The sequence below is a fragment of the Neoarius graeffei genome, chromosome 18, assembly GCF_027579695.1.
Source record: "Neoarius graeffei isolate fNeoGra1 chromosome 18, fNeoGra1.pri, whole genome shotgun sequence".
Taxonomy (NCBI): domain Eukaryota; kingdom Metazoa; phylum Chordata; class Actinopteri; order Siluriformes; family Ariidae; genus Neoarius; species Neoarius graeffei.
Genome location: NC_083586.1, coordinates 33,121,937 through 33,140,752, shown reverse-complemented (window position 1 = coordinate 33,140,752; position 18,816 = coordinate 33,121,937). Strand labels below are relative to the sequence as shown.

Sequence of the window (18,816 nt, the reverse complement as noted above, 5' to 3'; positions counted from 1 at the left end):
TGTTTTACCATTTATGTCCTATAGATGGCTCTCCTTTTTCTCTGCAGTAAGACTGAACCAAAGAACCTATCATTTCTTACATCACCCCCCCCCCCCAGTATCTCAGTCTCCACTCTTTTAGATCTTTTGTCTGTTTTCTGAATTGCTTACTTATTTTTCTGTCTTCTTTGCCTCACATTCTTCTCTCCCACTGCGTGACTTCGTTAATGGTTCACCTATAGTATGATATGGTGGCTCAGCAGTGTAAATGAATCCAGTTGTGCTTATATTGTGGCAATTATAATCCAAGATATTCTCATCTGTTTATTTTTTTAGCTCTCAGTTTTACATTCTGTTTCTTACACATAGAGCAGTGAAGAACAGAACTGAAAAAATAAAATAAAATCCTCATGGTTCCATGTCTGTGTGTGGTCATAGGTTCATTTATATTCCTAAACCACAGCTCCACACTGTGGACAACTTGCCATAATGCTTCTTATGAAGCAGCAACGTATTTCCATTTCACCAGCTTGTTACCAGTTTCTGGTAAAAGCCAAATCACAAATTAAACAGGATTCTTGTGGATTCCTGCAGAACTGATTTTATTAAAGAGTAAAAAAGATAAAAAAGAAAAACACTTAGTTTAATAACAGTCAAAAAGAAGATTAGGCAACAATATCCAAGACAAAGACAAACTCACAAAATCCAGGGAAACAAACCAAATTTAAAAAAAAAAAAACAGCATGGCCCTGGAACATCACTAGTAGAACAGCACTGAGTAAATACTTTGCAAATAACGAAAGATCAAAGTCTCAGTTTATAGGCTGAGTGGATGATTGAAACTAGGTGTGCTGTATCAGAAGTCAGGTGACTGGGTGTTTTGGCTGGGTGTTGTAGTCAGTGGTGGCCATATTTGTAGGCCATGGTGTATTCTGGGAAATGGAGTTTGATGCCAATTCCAATATTGACCTGACAACAACAAGGAAACTAGAAATTCTGTTTCAATATTAGCAGAATTAATTTCACTTCATACACAAATATGTCAACAAATGTTGTATGTGTAAAAAGTGTAATAGCAGAAGACAGTAAGCTAAGCCAAAAACTTTCAATGTGACAACCCCAAATCAGAAAAACTATGGACGGTATGGAAAATGCAAATAAAAAAGCAGGCATTTTTAAATTTACTTTGACTTGTATTTCATTGCAGACAGTATGAAACCAGCATATTTCATGTTTTGTCTGTTCAATTTAATTTCATTTATTACTATACATCCAAGCCCTGTGATGACCTGGCGACTTGTCCAGGGTGTACCCCGCCTTTCGCCCGTAGTCAGCTGGGATAGGCTCCGGCTTGCCTGCGACCCTGTAGAACAGGATAAAGCGGCTAGAGATAATGAGATGAGACTATACATCCATTCCTGTGTTTCGGGCCTGCAACACATTCCAAAACAAGATCAACTGTGAGCTATTGCTCACTTATGTATACCCCCGCTCTCGCTTATATCAGAATGCAAGCAATCGAAGGAATAGGACACTTATTATGAATGTTAACGTCATCAAATAATTAACCCTGAAACAAGTAAGTAAAGAGCAGTGTTCTCCCCAGGTATTTCAAATAGCATCCTGGTAAACTGTCATTTTGAAATAGCATTTTGCTTCTTGAAATAGCGTCATTCACTGTATAATCTATGATAAAATTAACACAGATAGCATCATAATCAGACAATATAGCATCATATTTATACCATGATGCTATAAGGCCCTGGGGAGAATATTTGTTGTGTCTCATTGTCTGAATACTTACATATGAGTACAAACCATTCCCAAATCTTTGTATGTAAATGTAGTTTACAATGTAAACCATTGTAAATCCATGCAATATGGATTGTAAATCCATGCAATATTTACATGCAATAGTACCTATTGCATGTAAATCCATGCAATAGGTACTAAATATCAAGCAATTGTGATTTGTAGTTGCTGAGAAGAGTGTTATGAAAATTTTGTAAATCCACCCTATATGTTTCGTAAATACATTCAGTCGGTAAACAGAAAGTCGATGTGCAACAGACCTGAAAATGGTATACACAGTATAGAACCCCAAGCTGCAGCTCGCTACCAAATATCAAGCAGTTGCGATTTGTAGTTGCTGAGAAAAGTCTCATCTCATCTCATTATCTCTAGCCGCTTTATCCTTCTACAGGGTCGCAGGCAAGCTGGAGCCTATCCCAGCTGACTACGGGCGAAAGGCGGGGTACACCCTGGACAAGTCGCCAGGTCATCACAGGGCTGATACATAGACACAGACAACCATTCACACTCACATTCACACCTACGGTCAATTTAGAGTCACCAGTTAACCTAACCTGCATGTCTTTGGACTGTGGGGGAAACCGGAGCACCCGGAGGAAACCCACGCGGACACGGGGAGAACATGCAAACTCCGCACAGAAAGGCCCTCGCCGGCCACGGGGCTCGAACCCGGACCTTCTTGCTGTGAGGCGACAGCGCTAACCACTACACCACCGTGCCGCCCGCTGAGAAAAGTGTTACGAAAATTTTGTAAATCCACCCTATATGTTTCATAAATACATTAATTCAGTAAACAGGAAGTTGATGAGTGATGGTATGCCTGGTATAGAACCCCAAGCTGAAGTTTGGTACCAAGTACCAAGTGGCTATGATTTGTGGTTGCTGAGAAAAAGGGTTTTGGATGGATGGAAATACAGAGATACAGATGGATGGACAGAGGTAAACCAGTATACCTCCCCTCCTTTGGAGCGGGGGTACTGTATAAAAAGTTAAAACGGAAATTTAAGGCTAATAATAAGGTAAAACAACTTAAAAACTGCTCTGATTTGTAACAGGTGATGTCAACAAGTGATTGTAATCATGAGTTGGTACAAAACCAGTTGAAAGGCCTTGTCTTTGTGGAGCAATAATGGGCCGAGGATCTCCAGTTTGTCAACAAATGTGTGAGAAAATTATCTAAATGTTTACAAACAATGTTCCTCAAAGAAAGATGGGAAGGGATTTGGATATTTCACCCTCTATGGTGCATAATATCATTAAGCAATTCAAGGAATCTGGAGAAATTTTGGTGCATAAAGGGCAGGGGCACAAGCCTAAGCTGAACACCCATGATCTCTGATCCCTCAAATGGCACTGCAAGAACCATCATTCATCTACGGGTATAGCTGATATAACCACATGGGCTCAGGATTACTTTGGCAAACCTTTGTCAAGCACAACAATACAGAGTTACATCCACAAATGGCAGTTAAAACTTTACTGTACAAAAAGGAAGTGCGAACTGTCCAGAAGCACCTTTGACTTCTCTGGGCTTGGATGTATCTGGGATGGACCATTACACAGTGGAAACATGCATTGTAGTCAGACGAATCAGTGTTTCAGGTCTTTTTTGTAAGAACTGGATGCTGTGTGCTCTGGACCCAAGATGAAAATGAACATCCAGTCTGTTCCTGGCAACAAGTCCAAAAGCCAGGGTCTGTCATGGTATGGGGTTGTGTCAGTGCCCTTCACAAAGGTAACTTACATTTCTGTGATGGCAGCATTAATGCAGAAAAGTGCATTGAGATTTTGGAGCAATACATGCTTCCTTCAAGGCAACACCTTTTCCAGGTATATTTCAACAAGACAATGCAAAACCACATTCTGCAGACATTTACAAAGGCATGGCTGTGGAAGAAGAGGGCGCCTGTCCCCTTTGTCCCCAATAGAGAATGTGTGGCAAATTTTGAAACGAAAAATGTGGCAATGATGATCCCATACTGTTACACAACTTATGACCTGTTTGCAGGAAGAATGGGACAAAATAACACCTGAAACACTTAATTACTTGGTGTCTTCAGTCCCTAAACATCTTTTATTAATTGTTGTGAGAAGGAATGGAAACATTATGAAGTGGTAAATGCTTTAGTGTCCCAACTTTTTTTGAAATGTGTTGCAAGAATCAAAATTGAAATAGGTGTTTATTAAAACAAAACAAAACAATAAAATTCATGACATAAAACATCAAATAATGTGCTGTTGTTTTGTTCTGAGTGCAATACAGGTCAAAGATTATTTACAAATCTTTGTTTTCAGGTTTAATTTCAATTTTAACATATCACAACTTTTTCTGATTTGGGGTTGTATTTCTTTAAGGCAGCCTTTCCCTTTTTTTCATTATTCTATGTCTAATCACTGCTTTGAGCATTATGACTAGACATCATGAGTTACTGATCACACTCTATTACACTTCAAAGTTAGAGAGACCAAGAAATGCATGTCCTCAGTGGTTTACTTAAACTCTTATATGCCCCTTTTCCACCAAAGCAGTTCCAGGGCTGGTTCGGGGCCAGTGCTTAGTTTGGAACCGGGTTTTCTGTTTCCACTGACAAAGAACTGGCTCTGGGGCCAGAAAAACCAGTTCCAGGCTAGCACCATCTCTTTGCTGGGCCAGAGGAAAGAACCGCTTACATCGGGGGGGGGGGGGGGGGGGGGGGGCGGAGTTGTTAAGATCAACAACAATCGCAAGACCACGAAAGGTCGCCATTTTTAAGCGCCGAGAAGCAGCAGCTGTACAAACGCGGTCATCCATTATTGTTGTTGTTGTTGTTGCTGCTTCTTCTTCTCCGTGTTGTTGTTGCTTCGATATTTGCGCCAAGGTTTATGCAAACGCAGCGACGTAACTGACGTATACAGCAATGTAACTGACGTATACAGTGACATAATGACGTGGCTCCCCTTAGCACCACAAGCTATGGAAAAGCAAACTGGTTCTCAGCTGGCTCGCAAGTTGAACGAGTTGTGAACCAGCACTGGCCCCGAACCAGCCCTGGAACTGATTTGGTGGAAAAGGGGTACACTGTAAAAAATGATTTGTTGTTTTAACTTAAAAAAGTTAGTGCAAGGGTTGCCTTAAAATTTTGAGTTCACTGAAATTAATATAGTAATTTCAGAACAATTTAACTTACTATGTGAATTCCAGTGAACTCAAAATTTTAAGGCAGCCCTTGCACTAACTTTTTTAAGTTAAAACAACAAATTTTTTTTTACAGTGTAATAGTGAGCTTGGGTGTGGGAGTCTGGAAGCAGACTGCTAACAGTAGATAATAAGCATTGTTGCAGAGTTGTTGTGGTTGTTGTTGTTGTTCCATGCATCCATACACCTGTCCATTATCTATAATCACTTACCGTATCCTGTGCAGGGTCGCAGGCAAGCTGGAGCCAGCTGACTATGGGTGAGAGGCAGGGTACACACTGGACAAGTCTCCAGGTCATCGCAGGGCTGACACATAGACACAAACAATCATTCACACTCACACCTATGGTCAATTTAGAGCCACCAATTAGCCTAACCTGCATGTCTCTGGACTATGGGGGAAACCGGAGCACCTGGAGGAAACCCACGCAGACACGGGGAGAACATGCAAACTCCACACAGAAAGGCCCTCATCGGCCGCTGGGCTCAAACCCAGGACCTTCTTGCTATGAGGCAACAGTGCTAACCACTACACCACCGTGCTGCCTGTTGTTGTTGTTGTGTTAACTAAATGAACAATAGAACTTGGAGATAAATTATGTCCCTTCACTGGAACTAAGCCCACCTCACTTGTTAGTCGAGTGAATTTTTCAGTTCATCTTTTTTATCACTTCATTTCATTATAATCTATGGCAATCCTGAGCAATAAAAATAATAGTCAAAATAAATGTGCCTATGTGCAGCTATAAGCTGTATTTATTTAAGTATTATTTGAAAATATGACATAATAATAGTCCTGCGATGATCTGGCGACTTGTCCAGGGTGTACCCCGCCTCTCACCCATAGTCACCTGGGATAGGCTCCAGCTTGCCCACAACCCTGCACAGGATAAGTGGCTATGGATGGATGAATAGATGGGTGGATGGATGGATGGACATAATAATGACGACATTACACTATCAGAAATAATGTGCTGCTTATTATCATCAATACTCTATTTAACTCAGGTTGAAAGATGACTGTGACTGATTTTATATTTACCAAAGAGGAAAAAAATAATTTAGGGTATGTTAATCATTGAAGTTTCTACAAAGGACAACATTTGTGTTTTTGTGCTACTACAAATAAATGGCCTAGAAGAAAAAAAATCATGTAATTAATTCTTGAGTAATATACATATGTTCGTTTGCCATTTTATAGAGTGAATACAAAACATAATACTATCCCAACTGATCTCACATTTTCAGAATGTGAAAAAATTCAAAATGCACAGTAACATTTTTCTTTTAATAAAAGTAAGATTTTCACAGAAACACTTGTGAGCCTGTAATACAAATTACATAACAGATTTGAAGTTTTCACTGAACTTACATGTGTTTGCACTGAACAGCCTGACTTTAAATATTGACAACAACCCTATGATGATGGCAGTACCAATCAGAATAATCACTATATTGTACAGCTTTTGTGTCATGGTTTTCACTAAGCATGTACAGTGTTGCTTGAAAGTTTGTAAACCCTTTAGAATTTTCTATATTTCTGCATAAATATGACCTAAAACATCATCATATTTTCACACAAGTCCTAAAAGTAGATAAAGAGAACCCAGTTAAAAAAATAAGGCAAAAATATTATACTTGGTCATTTATTTATTGAGGAAAATCATCCAATATTACATATCTGTGAGTGGCAAAAATATGTGAACCTTTGTTTTCAGTATCTGTTGTGACCCCCTTGTGCAGCAATCACTGCAACTAAATGTTTCCGGTAACTGTTGATCAGTCCTGCACACCGGCTTGGAGGAATTTTAGCCCATTCCTCCGTACAGAACAGCTTCAACTCTGGGATGTTGGTGGGTTTCCTCACATGAACTGCTCGCTTCAGGTCCTTCCACAACATTTTGATTGGATTAAGGTCAGGACTTTGACTTGGCCATTCCAAAACATTATCTTTATTCTTCTTTAACCATTCTTTGGTAGAATGACTTGTGTGCTTAGGGTTGTTGTCTTGCTACATGACCCACCTTTTCTTGAGATTCATTTCATGGACAGATGTCCTGACATTTTCCTTTAGAATTCGCTGGTATAATTCAGAATTCATTGTTCCATCAATGATGGCAAGCCATCCTGGCCCAGATGCAGCAATAACAGGCCCAAACCATGAGACTACCACCACCATGTTTCACAGATGGGATAAGGTTCTTATGCTGGAATGCAGTGTTTCCCTTTCTCCAAACATAACTCTTCTTATTTAAGCCAAAAAGTTCTATTCTGGTCTCATCCGTCCACAAAACATTTTTCCAATAGCCTTCTGGCTTGTCCACATGATCTTTAGCAAACTGCAGATGAGCAGCAATGTTTTTTTTTTTGAGAGCAGTGGCTTTCTCCTTGCAACCCTGCCATGCACACCATTGTTGTTCAGTCTTCTCCTGATGGTGGACTCATGAATATTAACATTAGCCAATGTGAGAGAGGCCTTCAGTTGCTTAGAAGTTACCCTGGGGTCCTTTGTGACCTCGCCGGCTATTACACGCCTTGCTCTTGGAGTGATCTTTGTTGGTCGACCACTCCTGGGGAGGGTAACAATGGTCTTGAATTTCCTCCATTTGTACACAATCTGTCTGGCTGTGGATTGGTGGAGTCCAAACTCTTTAGGGATGGTTTTGTAACCTTTTCCAGCCTGATGAGCATCAACAACACTTTTTCTGAGGTCCTCAGAAATCTCCTTTGTTCATGCCATGATACACTTCCACAGACATGTGTTGTGAAGATCAAACTTTGATAGATCCCTGTTCTTTAAATATAACAGGGTGCCCACTCACACCTGATTGTCATCCCATTGATTGAAAACACGTGACTCTAATTTCACCTTCCAATTAACTGCTAATCCAAGAGGTTCACATACTTTTGCCACTCACAGACATGTAATATTGGATCATTTTCCTCAATAAATAAATCTCATTATCTCTAGCTGCTTTATCCTGTTCTACAGGGTCGCAGGCAAGCTGGAGCTTATCCCAGCTGACTACGGATGAAAGGCGGGGTACACCCTGGACAAGTCGCCAGGTCATCACAGGGCTGACACATAGACACAGACAACCATTCACACCTACAGTCAATTTAGAGTCACCAGTTAACCTAACCTGCATGTCTTTGGACTGTGGGGGAAACTAGAGCGCCCGGAGGAAATCCACGCGGACATGGGGAGAACATGCAAACTCCACACAGAAAGGCCCTTGCTGGCCACGGAGCTCGAACCCGGACCTTCTTGCTGTGAGGCAACAGCGCTAACCACTACACCACCATGCCGCCCCCAATAAATAAATTATCAAGTATAATATTTTTGTCTCAGTTGTTTAACTGGGTTCTCTTTATCTACTTTTAGGACTTGTGTGAAAATCTGATGTTGTTTCAGGTCATATTTATACAGAAATATAGAAAATTCTAAAGGGTTCACAAACTTTCAAGCACCACTGTAGTTCAAAAACTGATTTGTTTTACTTTACCTTATGTCCCATATTACCTGACTTGACCCTTCCAGGGATATGATGCTATATACAACAAAGATTAGTTTGATTAATTGGTAAGAACTATGTATAAGGTGGTGGTGGGGCACACATAAGCCAAGAGCAATGAGCAAAACTAATCTATTCTTTATCTTTTCAACTTTTTTGGCATATTGTCATTGTAATATTATTTGGATTGCTCTTATACATCTGAGTGTCTTAGTTCTTGTAGCCTATATTATAACCCACTGCTGCAATCTGTTGTGAGAGAGGAAAACTAGTGCTTCATATTCCCCTCTAGTGGATCTCTTGAATTATAACATAAGGATACCTACACAGGGTCTTTAACCATAATAAGCTACTAGACAATTTAAGGAATATTCAACATTTAGGCAATGACAGAAACATTTCTGGAAAGTAAACTGATAGTTCATCATTTATGTAACAGTTTAAAAAGTGTGAAACCTTTGCATGATTGCCATGACATGACTTGTGTGTTACATTATGGAGGGAAACAGTTAATTAAAGTTCTTATAGTCACTATGTGATAAGTTGCTAGTTCTAGATTTTGTTGGGTTCTACATTTGAACATTTAAGGTTTTCCAAAGAGTGGCAAACGAAATGACTCCTAAACGGACAAACGAAAAAAAAAATTAAATAAAAAAGCATTCTAAATTTAACCTCTGTGTTAGAGTGTAATTTTATGTTGTATGATGAAGTGCAAAAAAAAAAAAAGCTTCTTCTTCGTCCAATTGCAAAAAGATTTTCTTCTTCTTCATACATACAGTTTCGTCATAGTGTTTGAGCCACCGGGAGCTATCCAAGGTCCTGCACGACTGCCGTTGTCCCGCTTGAAGACAACACCAAGCTTTTGGTGAGAAAATCACGCAATTATCGTTATTTGAACCACACTTCCGAAGAAAGGCACCACGTTGTAATTGTGAGATCTAAGAAATAATTAAAAACTTGTTCTGATTAGGCTACTTAACCACATCATTCAGAATGCCGCATTTTTGCTTTGACGTTTAACAACGTTTTTTTTTTAAACAAAAGATTAAAATTGGTTTAATTTGCATATACACTAGTTTAAATTAATGTTTGAGTTATTTGCTGTCCTCAACATAAAACACGCGCACGCACACACACACACGCACACACATTCATTCACTCGTGTCTCACCCAGGCGTACTGATTGCATATTCACGGCAGACCTGCAGTGCGTCTGCATTCCTCCAGCATGTCTACACACCATGACAAGATAACAGAGAAGAGCTGCTGTCATTTTTAGACACGCAGCATTTACACAGACGGCCCAAACAGTAGATGGCTCTCTTGAGTTTCATCTTGTTTGCCTCTTGCAAAGAACGTGGTTCTGTGTGTTACTGTTGAACAATAATACATAAATCGCTGAAGAACAAAAGCAAAAGGAAGAAGAAGAGCAACAGCAAGAGGAAGAAGTGGGAAAATGTGCATCAAAACACTGTTTAATGATGTGTAGACATTGGCTGAAGTTTGGCGTGTGTGTGTGTGTGTGTGTGTGTGTGTGTGTGTGTGTGTAAACCGTGACATTTTCCACGTTCATTCTGACCTTCTGACCAGTGTCCCAGCTGAATATAATAAACTAACCTCGCCTATGATGTGAATTCTCTCATCTGATGACATATTGTCGAATCTTCTAGGCCTAACTGATGCCACGTTTTTTGAGTAAAATGAGAATGTACACATTTTGCACAACATCTATGCTAGATAGATACAATATACTTCATTTTCCCAATGAGACAAACCGTGGAAACTATGCAGTGCACCACCTTGTCCCCCAGGGATAAGTTCTGAGGCAGCAAATCTCACTTGAGAAAAAGTTAGTACAGTAGTTAAGCATAAATCAGGTTATTACCCCTTCTGTTCCCAGTCACCCCAGGCCACTTACACCCACATGCACGGGTGCATGATTCCTTTCGTCTCCCTCACTTTTTGCATAGTCATTTTCATAGTGAACTTGGTGCGTGTGCGAGTGAGGAGACCATAGTGCCACACCCGGCAAGACACACATACAAGCGCGCACACACGCGCGCTCGCTCTTCACAAGAAACACGCGGACATTAAAACTCCCCGGCACTGAGCTCCAGCAATCTTCACCTGTGCTGTGTGTCACTGTCAGGAGAGGGAAAGGGAAAGGAGGAAATCTGCTTTCCTGGTCTGGTAGGATTCTTGGCGCTCAGATGTTATTCGTTTCGAACTAAGAAACATGTCAAGGCGCAGAGGTTCATCCAAGAAGTCGGGCAGAGTCGTGTTTGCACCGGAGTGTGTATGATGGCGCACACAGGTTATGTGGACTCGGACTCGGCGGAGATAAACACGTCGGGGATGTGTGGCGCGCACTTGGACTTTTTCCTCCAGTATTACTGCCCTGACCTCTAAAAAGTCGCTGTTTATTAAGCTTCGGTTATGAACGGGGACAAAAGCGGGACTCAGAGGGACAGAAAGAGAGAAGAAGAAGACGAAACAAATCGCTGCGTGTCGTTTTGCTCTGCGCGTTCGGAGGTGAACCCGTTCCTGGTTTTGCCGTCTGCATTTTTAGGAGGTGGTGGTGGAGGAGTGTGTGCGTTTTTTTCACCTGGGTTTTGAGACATGGCAGCGGCAATCGCCAGCGGTCTGATTCGCCAAAAGCGACAAGCGCGCGAGCAGCACCTGCACAGACCGGCGACTCACCGACGCAGGAAAAGCCCGAATAAGAACAAGGGGCTCTGTAACAGCAACCTGGTCGACATCTTCTCCAAAGTGCGAATCTTTGGCCTCAAGAAGAGGAGACTACGGAGACAAGGTGCGAGCAAAATCAACAAAGGGCGCCTTTTGCTCTCGAAGCTGTTGCGTCTTGGGCACTTGTGTTTAATTAGACTTGAGAGCATCCTCGCATGGCACTGAAAGATGCACCTTATCCTCTTTCAGATTAGAGCAGTTAATTAGGCTGTATGTGATAAGGGAATATATTGTTTTGGTTTAATTACACCTACTGTTCTTATTCAGAATACAAGCAGGTCCCTTCAAATTTTATCTGACACTTCTGGCTTTAAATATATTGCTGATGTTTTATTCATGGATACACTTTTCACCTGCACACAGTGTGTCTGCAAACATTTGTGTGTGTGTGTGTGTGTGTGTGTGTGTGTGTGTGTGTGTGTGTGTGTGTAAAACAAGATACAGTTTGAAGTAAGATTTAACTAACTCTTACATACGACAAGCTGATTAAAGGCCAAAATGCATTACTATTACTACTGCATCCATCTCCTGCTCTGACAGTGGGACCATTTTAAGATGAAGCTTTTATTACCTATTCATAGATCAAAGGCTTTATGTCTGGCCTGAAATGAGGAACATTGCATTTGAAAAAACAACAACAACAACATTTTGTCGAGTTCTGATTCATTCCTTTGTATCTGAATTATTTTGTGGTTTCTGCCACATCTTATTGCTTCTTACTTTCACACTCATATAACAGTCTGAAACAAAGGTGTTCTTTTAACATTGATTGGAAAATCCTGTTCTGAAATGTGCTGTTTGGGTTTGATGGTTATAAACAATATTAGAGGGTGCGGTTATGACACACATAATTACAGGTGACATTCACTACTGCTTCTAGTGTAATGGAGTGGAATTTAGATTAATTAAATGTTGTGCATTTGTTGGGAATGCATTAAACATGATTTCTTCTTCGCATGAGAGACTGGTGCTGCTCAAATCAAATCAGGTGGGATTTTTGGTAATGATGACTGAAAATGTATGAAGCCGTAATGTACCTTATTATTGTATAGAGAGGGCATGATAGTGAATTATCAGCACTGACCACAGTAACGTGAAGTTAGAGCAAATTAGAGCCGAAAATATTTGAAATGTCCATTATACTGTCGTAACTTCCTTTCTTCAATTTATTATATGACTTGCTTTTTTTCTGACAAGGTACTGTAGATCTGGGCCTGTTGCTTTAATCCAGTTTTATTAACTTTAGACCTGTGGCTGGCCTGCATATTGGAACATCACAGGAAGATCTTATAAAGCCACACCAGATGGAAGCTTTGGCACAATGTGGGAGGATATGGTTTTTGTGTCTATATCAAGAGGTGTGTGTGTGTGTGTGTGTGTGTGTAACTACGTGTTTATCAAGGCGGAATATCATACTGTGAATAATAGACATGACTAGCATGTGTGTGGAGCTTGAGTGGAGAAGTAATGACAAAGACAAAGTTATACTATAACAGGTGACAGCCATTTTGTTAAACTCGAACTGTATACATTTTATCTAAGGCAGTGCTTACTGGGTTAACATAAAAGTGCTTAATGGATCAAGAGTGTGTGATGAATTAGTTAGCCTGGACACTACCTAATGACGAGGCTCTTGTCACAGAGTTTGACTGAGTTTTGAGTATTTTTTTGCACAGAAAGATGAATACCTGAGTTTATATGTATGTTCACAATTGTGTGTGTGTGTGTGTGTGTGTGTGTGTGTGTGTTATGGAGGCTTCAATGGAAGCCATTAATTTTCTACCCACTTGAGATTTATCAAGTCAATTTAACTGCGGCTATGACAACCTGTCGACAGCAAGGCAAGCACTATACACATGTACACATGGAGACGCCTCAGCATCATGATCATCTCTCTTTCTCTCTCTGTCTCACATACACACACAAACACCCTTGCCTCCATAAACAAATAACCTCTGAAAATATTGATTTCAGTGCTCTGTCTTTTGACATGTCATGCTATTGAAACTAATTTACAGTTTGCAGGGCCAATTAAGTCCTAAATTTCCCAATACCCTCCTGAGACAAGCACGTCAACATGTGTCCTTGCTGGCTATACTTGCTAATCAACATATTTTTCAGTGAGCTGTAAGTTAGAACTGTGATTGTGCTAAGAGATGTACACAATTACAGCCAAAATGAAAAAACAATTAAAAAAAAATCCTCAATTGCCATTAAAAATTAAATTCTTAAATGCACAGCAATGCACTGCCTGACATGAAAGGGATCTGCTAGTTCTTGACCCACAACTGTTTAATTAGAACTTGTTACTTTATGCAAGGGTGATACACCGGTATTCAGTTTCAATCTATTATAGTGGCTTTCACAATAAAAAAAAAAAGGCAAGAGGTGTTACAACCTGCACATTCAAGGACAGCAATAAGACATATGGCATTGTTGGTAGCAGAAAACAAAGATATTTCTATCTTGACTCATTATTGCATATAATTCATACATTGCAAATTGCTTTAGAAAAAACTAAATATGCTTTTAATAGTTTACTTTTTTCCAATTTCCCTAAAAATACCTGCACTAAAAAAAAATGGACACTCATCACTTTTAAAATGAATAAAGATTTTATTGAGATCATAAAAACCTAAGGCAAAAACTCCATAAATAGATAAATAAATACACACACACACACACACACACACACACACATATATATATATATATATATATATATATATATATATATATATATATATACACACAGTGGTGCTTGAAAGTTTGTGAACCCTTTAGAATTTTCTATAGTTCTGCATAAATATGACCTCACATATATATATACACACACAGTGGTGCTTGAAAGTTTGTGAACCCTTTAGAATTTTCTATAGTTCTGCATAAATATGACCTAAAACATCACCAGATTTTCACACAAGTCCTAAAAGTAGGTAAAGAGAAGCCAGTTAAACAAAAGAGACAAAAATATTATACTTGGTAATTTATTTATTGAGGAAAATGATCCAATATTACATATCTGTGAGAGGCAAAAGTATGTGAACCTTTGCTTTCAGTATCTGGTGTGACCCCCTTGTGCAGCAATCATTGCAAATAAACGTTTTCGGTAACCGTTGACCAGTCGTGCACACCGGCTTGGAGGAACTTTAGCCCATTCCTCCGTACAGAACAGCTTCAACTCTGGAATGTTGGTGGGTTTCCTCACATGAACTGCTCGCTTCAGGTCCTTCCACAGCATTTCGATTGGATTAAGGTCAGGACTTTGACTTGGCCATTCCAAAACATTAACTTTATTCTTCTTTAACCGTTCTTTGGTAGAACGACTTGTGTGCTTGGGTCGTTGTCTTGCTGCGTGACCCACCTTCTCTTGAGATTCAGTTCATGGGCAGATGTCCTGACATTTTCCTTTAGAATTCACTGGTATAATTCAAAATTCATTATTTCATCAATGATGGCAAGCCGTCCTGGCTCAGATGCAGCAAAACAGGCCCAAACCATGATACTACCACCACCATGTTTCACAGATGGGATAAGGTTCTTATGCTGGAATGCAGTGTTTTCCTTTCTCCAAACATAATGCTTCTTATTTAAACCAAAAAGTTCTATTTTGGTCTCATCTGTCCACAAAACATTTTTCCAATAGCATTCCGGCTCGTCCACGTGATCTTTAGCAAACTGCAGATGAGCAGCAATGTTCTTTTTGGAGAGCAGTGGCTTTCTCCTTGCAACCCTGCCATGCACACCATTGGTGCTCAGTGTTCTACTGATGATGGGCTCATGAACATTAAAGTGCATATCCTGGACCAATTTCGTGTTTTTTTATATGAAAGTATGTCCCTTTACACATTCATCCAGAAGGGTAATTTTGCACAAGGCCATCTGTCTACAGCAGAAAAAAATTAAATAACAAAACGTGTCTGGAAAAATCCCAAGGGAGTCTGGAGCCAGATTCGTGACGTTATCTGCGGAAGCGCAAGCAGGCTGCGCGAGCTTTGCACGGTTTAAGTGCACAGCCTGTGTAGACCAAGCGCTCCCATTTTTCTCCCATTGTCCGGTCTTTTGGAAATCAATGAGTACTAATCCCATCAAGATTGGTGTTGCTACACCCTCCTATGATACATCTGTTAACCATTTTAATAATTACATGATAACGTTGAAGAAACAAACCAGTGCTGACATAGGATTCAGAGGCAGGCATCCCGCAGATGACGTCATGAAAATCAATGTTTGCCGGGAAATTCAAATGCCAAGTTTTTTCAGAGGCGGATGAATTCACCTCAAATGGCTTGATTTCAACTGAATTTTTCTGGTATTGCGCAAGGTACAAAAAAATTGCAGAGAATGCAGAATGTTACAGATATTTGACCAAAGTTTAATATAAAATAGGAGAATTACATTGATCTTGCTCCTGAATTTACCCGTGATATGCACTTTAACATTAGCCAATGTGAGAGAGGCCTTCAGTTGCTTAGAAGTTACCCTGGGGTCCTTTGTGACCACGCTGACTATTACATGCCTTGCTTTTGGAGTGATCTTTGTTGGTCAATCACTCCTGTGGAGGGTAACAATGGTCTTGAATTTCTTCCATTTGTACACAATCTGTCTGTGGATTGGTGGAGTCCAAACTCTTTAGAGATGGTTTTGTAACCTTTTCCAGCCTGATGAGCATCAACAACGCTTTTTCTGAGGTCCTCAGAAATCCCCTTTGTTCGTGCCATGATACACTTCCACAAACATGTGTTGTGAAGATCAGACTTTGATAGATCCCTGTTCTTTCAATAAAACAGGGTGCCGACTCACACCTGATTGTCATCCCATTGATTGAAAACACCTGACTCTAATTTCACCTTCCAATTAGCTGCTAATCCTAGAGGTTCACATACTTTTGCCACTCACAGATATGTAATATTGGATCATTTTCCTCAATAAATAAATGACCAAGTATAATATTTTTTTGTCTCATTTGTTTAACTGTGTTCTCTTTATCTACTTTTAGGACTTGTGTGTAAATCTGATGATGTTTTAGGTCATATTTATGCAGAAATATAGAAAATTCTAAAGGGTTCACAAACTTTCAAGCACCAGTGCGTATATATATATATATTTGTTTGTTTGTTTATGAATATTTTCTCCTTCATTACTGCTGCTAGTAACAGAAAAGTGTTAGATTAAGTCATATTCCATATTCAGCTACTGTTTTGAGTATTTGTACATCAACCATCCAGCTCTAGCACAAAACATTCCACACTTATTCAAAACTAATTAACATTGTCTAATTAAAATTCTCAAATAAACCATCCTTCTTTCGAAATATAAGAAAAACTCTATTGTGAGGATTGGGCATAACGCATATACAGATACAAGACATGTGACATGTCAGCAATGATAATTAGCAGTGTGAGGGGAGCAATTGTTTGTTGGAAGTTGCATGGCAGCAATATACAGTATGACAATAACTTTAAAATGAAGCATGTATACAATATATTCAAATGCATTTCAGTTCCATGGAAAGATTTTTCAAACAGCTAAATAAGACGTCTGGCTCATGATTGAATAATTTTAAATATTTCAATATTCTTTAATCCTTATAGGTGCTGACTGAAAAGTTGAATTCTGGGCAAAATGTTCTATTTCTATTGCTGTTGGAGTTTCAAGATGTTTCACTGCTGCACACACTGTGTGTCCTGTGTGTAAATGTTTTGCTGAGATAAAACGCATCCCACATTTTACGATTCCGGAGATTGCCGAAGCAAGTGAGCAGCAATATCACGTGACCACCATGGGGTATTTGACCTACTTTTAACCAAAACAAGTCAACATGGGCTAACATAGTGGACTCCGCTCTCCCACCAGCTAAAAGCCAGTGGAAAAGAAAAGGAAAGTCTCCCTAATGAGTGCAACTGCAAGATAAAGCAAGGTTAGATGATACTTCATTTTTCTGGACAGATAACTAAATCATTCTAGCTAGCACTTAGCTATCTTAGCCTTAGAATGCATGGGCTCGACTCCACGGTAGCGAGTATGGAGTTATACACCTCATGTTTTGCTCTTACAGAGAAAGAAAAGATAACACAAAAGCATGAACAGAGAAAAGATATATTTGTCTTTTGTTTCATGGATCTGTTCGTGTATGTCAACTACAAATTACATCCCTGCGACTCAAAATTCTCCGGGGTCGATGCAGAGTCACAGTGTTTTCTGGACGTCACTATCTTGGTGTGACACAGTTCCATAGTTATGCTAATTGGTTAAAGCTCCTCGCATTCGGCTGTTTCTATTGGGCCATACTGTTTACCTCAAGAGGTAGGAAAACGGTCCCAAAATGGAGAAAAGCAACCCTCAGCACATCAAAATGATCACATCTCGTCCGCATATTTTTCTTGTGGAACATAGGAAAATACCACACACACACACACACACAAAAAAAATTTAATTTCAGATGACTTTGCAGTCAGCACTTTTAAGTATCAACATAATAAACATAATGTTTTCTGATAAGTTGCTCTCACCTTGTCATGCAAGGTCAAGGAGATCCAGCAGAGACCCTGGCTTTTCTTGTCATTTCTGTCTTTGCACTGTTTGCATACTGCTGTGCATGTCATAACGCCCAACCATCTCATGACATATCTGTGCAAACCTGTATTAACTCTTTAAACTTTTAACAGTAAGATTTTTTTTTCTGCTGTACTTGCCTAGTTGTAATGTTTGTGGTCAGACATGAAAGTGTATGTTGGTAACAGGGGGAGCAACAACTGAAATCTGCTGTCACAAGAGCTGAAACCTACTTCACCAAGTAACAAACTTCATTGTCACTACTAAACATGACAGACAGCTGACACATTGCATGTAGAACATCATATAATTAATAGAAACAATTTATCAGTCCTGAGCTTTGGTTACTGTCTGTGTTGAGTTTTCCATGTTCTTACCTTGTTCGGATTTCTTCCAGGATCTCTGGTTTCCTCCCACCTTCCAAAAACATACTGGTTGGTGGATCGTCGAGGCAAAATTATCCCTAGGTATGAATGAGTGCGTGAATGGGTGTGTACATTGTCCCCAGTGTTCCCTAGTTTGGCTGTGACCAGTACAAAGCCTTTATTGAAGATGACTGAATGAATAAAATGTCTCGTTTGCCAGTAAATAATACTTTCAACACGAAATACTGTCCTAGAGGCTCATACGAACAAAAGACAAAAAAGAAAACAGAAAATGTGTTTGTTGTTGATTCTGTTGACAGCCAGTGGTTATTTCTATCACTCACATATCTACAAGAAATCTGTAGAGGAAATTTGTCATTTTAAGTGTCAATGCGCTGAGCTGTTGCTTCACTGTCAGTTTTTAAAGGGAATGAGGGGAGTTTAATTATATTTAGTATAAATACAGAGGGGGCAGCATGGTGGTGTAGTGGTTAGCGCTGTTGCCTCACAGCAAGAAGGTCCAGGTTCGAGCCCCATGGCCCCGTGTGAATTGATCTACACTGTGTGCACAATTATTAGGCAAGTGAGTACTCTGACCCTACCATTATTTCTATGCATGTTTTCCAACCGCAAGCTAGATACACTTGAATGCTAATTGGATTTAAGC

General features: G+C 39.8%; 1 protein-coding gene across 3 annotated transcripts in view; it reads left to right on the top strand.

The window, feature by feature from the left end:
* Positions 1-18,816, top strand: part of LOC132866128 (fibroblast growth factor 14-like) — a 140,351-nt gene that overhangs the window by 52,355 nt on the left and 69,180 nt on the right. Inside the window, exon 1 of one of the 3 annotated variants that reach the window (XM_060898714.1) lies at positions 11,101-11,293. The exons of the other annotated variants lie outside the window; for them this stretch is intronic. Within the exon in view, the coding sequence (XP_060754697.1) occupies positions 11,101-11,293 (193 nt within the window). Of the gene's footprint in view, positions 1-11,100; positions 11,294-18,816 lie in introns of those variants that run through there. 3 annotated transcript variants of the gene reach the window in all.